At 48.0% G+C, this 2,406-nt stretch overlaps 1 protein-coding gene across 1 annotated transcript; it reads right to left on the reverse strand.

The window, feature by feature from the left end:
- Window positions 1–1,173: 1,173 nt before the first annotated feature.
- Window positions 1,174–2,192, reverse strand: LOC148126311 (endogenous retrovirus group K member 8 Gag polyprotein-like). Its single transcript, XM_087928715.1, has one exon. It carries the CDS (start codon window positions 2,143–2,145, stop codon window positions 1,174–1,176), a length of 972 nt encoding a protein of 323 aa, XP_087784841.1. The 5' UTR covers window positions 2,146–2,192.
- Between the last annotated feature and the right edge of the window lie 214 nt (window positions 2,193–2,406).

Raw genomic sequence — 2,406 nt, forward strand, 5'->3', positions numbered from 1 at the left:
TTTTAATTCTGAGGACTTTCCCAGGCACGCAAATGACTGGATGCAGTGGTTAATGACATGTTTTGTGGTCTCTCCTCTTTGCGGGGAGGCCATGATGAACCCTGAATATGTGTCCACTGAAACATGGATATATTTCCATGGTGCAAAAGGCACATACTGGGTTACATCCATTTGCCAAATTTGGCAGGCTTTTAAGCCTCTGGGATTTACTCCCATTGGCAGGGCAGGGGCTTGCTTGCTGCAAGTAGGGCATTGTTGAATAATTGCAGCAGCCTCTTGGGTGGTGATTTGGAATTCCTTCATAAGAGCCCTTTTATTTTGATGAAAATAGTTATGACTGTCCCAAGGGGTTAGGGGAGAAAGAGAGAAAGTGGATAGAATAGTAGCAGCGGATGCAACTGTTAATTGCTGCAATGCAAGCAATTTATTTGCTGGCAACGGCCATTGATCAACCCAAACAGGAATGTCCGTGGTTAAGGTCAAGTGAAGGGGAAGAGGGTGAGTCATTCTAGCTGCAATTTAGCACCAAATTGAGAGAGTAAGTCCCTCCCCCACAAATTTGTGTGAAGGGGGAGGATGACGGGCTTTATTTGTGCAGTCCCTGTGAGGTTTTCAGAAGTCACAGGGAGCCAAAACTTACTGATGCGAGCCATTTGAATCCCTCCTACACCTCTTACTGATGGGGAGGTCTCTGTTTCCCAGTCTTTAGGCCACTCGTCAGAGCGTATCACCGAGATGTCAGCACCAGAGTCCAGAAGACCGGTGAAGCGGCGACCTTTGATTAAAGCCAAGAGTGTGGGCTTAGTTTCGGTGATAGATCTAGTGAGGGCAAGCACATCAGAGGGAAGTTGCGGTACCATGATCATTTTTGCTACGACATCACCCTTTGTAACTTCGTTGGAAGAGTGGATAGCACAGAAAGGTTAATGGCTGAGAGTTTTGAGGAATGATAAAGCAGATCGGGAACCACAGAGATTCCTTTGAGGAGGGCATGAGGGTGAGATTGTATAAGAGCAGTTTTATCGGAGGAGAAGGAAGCAGAAGAAGGAAGCTGTGCGCCGACAGAGAGTGGTAGATGGGGAAAGGATATGAGCACATCTTCTGCCACTGATAATTCATACACAGTGGATGGTACATGGGTAGCCTTGGGAGAGGGGCTAGCTGCCGGCCCCTCTACTCGTTTCCCGAGGGTTCAGTTTTTGATTGACATTGATTAGCCCAATGATAGCCTTTCTTACATTTCGGGCAGACTGTTTTTGGTCGAACATCTCTACTGGCAGAGGGCTTTGCTGCCCCACCGCTGGGGGCTCGACATTGTGATTTAAAATGGCCAGGCTTCCCACAATTGTAACAATTACCAGATGGCTTATTACCTCTGGTGATAGCTGCAGCCATCATTTCAGAAGTGTATTGGTGTGTTCCCACCACCCTGCAGGCTTGTAGGAATTGGGCTAGAGTGGCATCTGGAGAATTAATCAAGGGAGTAAGCAAGGTTTTACAGTCTGCATTAGCGTTCTCATATGCCAATTTAAGAAGAATTTCCTGCCGAGCCGCCTCATTTGTAATTTGCCTCTGTAGGGCCGTTTGGAGGCATTCAATAAAATCGGCACAGGGTTCATTGGAATTTTGTAGAATTTTTGCAAAAGATTGTGCGGAGGTATGAGGGTCATCCAAGCGAGAGAGAGCAAGCAGAGCGGCTTGTGCAGAAAGGTTAAGAGCATTAATAGGGCTATTATATTGAGCTGCGGGAGCAGCAAAGGCACCCTCTCCTGCCAGTTCATTTGCAGTAAGATTCGGATTTTGAGCTGCCAATAGGCGACAATGATGGAGAAACTCCGATTGCCATACAACAAATTGAGTCCCTGTTAGAGTCATATGAAAAAGGCTATGCCAATCAGCTGGGATCATTATATGGGCATTAGCCATCATTCTAAATAATCCCATCATAAATGGAGCCTGAATACCATACATTAGTACAGCTTGTTTGATATCCTTGATTGATTTAACAGGGATGGGTTCCCAGTGCGGGACGTTTTGTCCCTGCGCGTTCTGCGCATAAACTAACGGGAACGCCGATGGGCAGTCGGAGTGATCTAACTCTCCAGTTCTAACTCCCGCAGCGATGGCGGCATGAACCGTGCCCATAGGAGGGGTTAAGGCAGGAGAGGAAGGCACAGAAGGGAGAGCAAGAGAAGAAGAAGAGGGATTGGGTGAGGGGGGGTCAGGAGAAGGGGGGGAGGTTTACCAACTTCATTTGCCTCTAGGGGGGCGGTCAGTGTAAGAGACACAGGCACCACAGCAGGGGGCAAGAGTTGTACAGCAGGATTCACATAGGGAGGGGGTCCAGAAAGGGGGCCAAGTAGGGGTTGCTCTAGAGAGGAGAGAGACTCAAAAACCACCCTCCAA

The sequence above is a fragment of the Pseudonaja textilis genome, chromosome 3 (assembly GCF_049901715.1).
Source record: "Pseudonaja textilis isolate UNSWEBS1 chromosome 3, rPseTex1.2, whole genome shotgun sequence".
Taxonomy (NCBI): domain Eukaryota; kingdom Metazoa; phylum Chordata; class Lepidosauria; order Squamata; family Elapidae; genus Pseudonaja; species Pseudonaja textilis.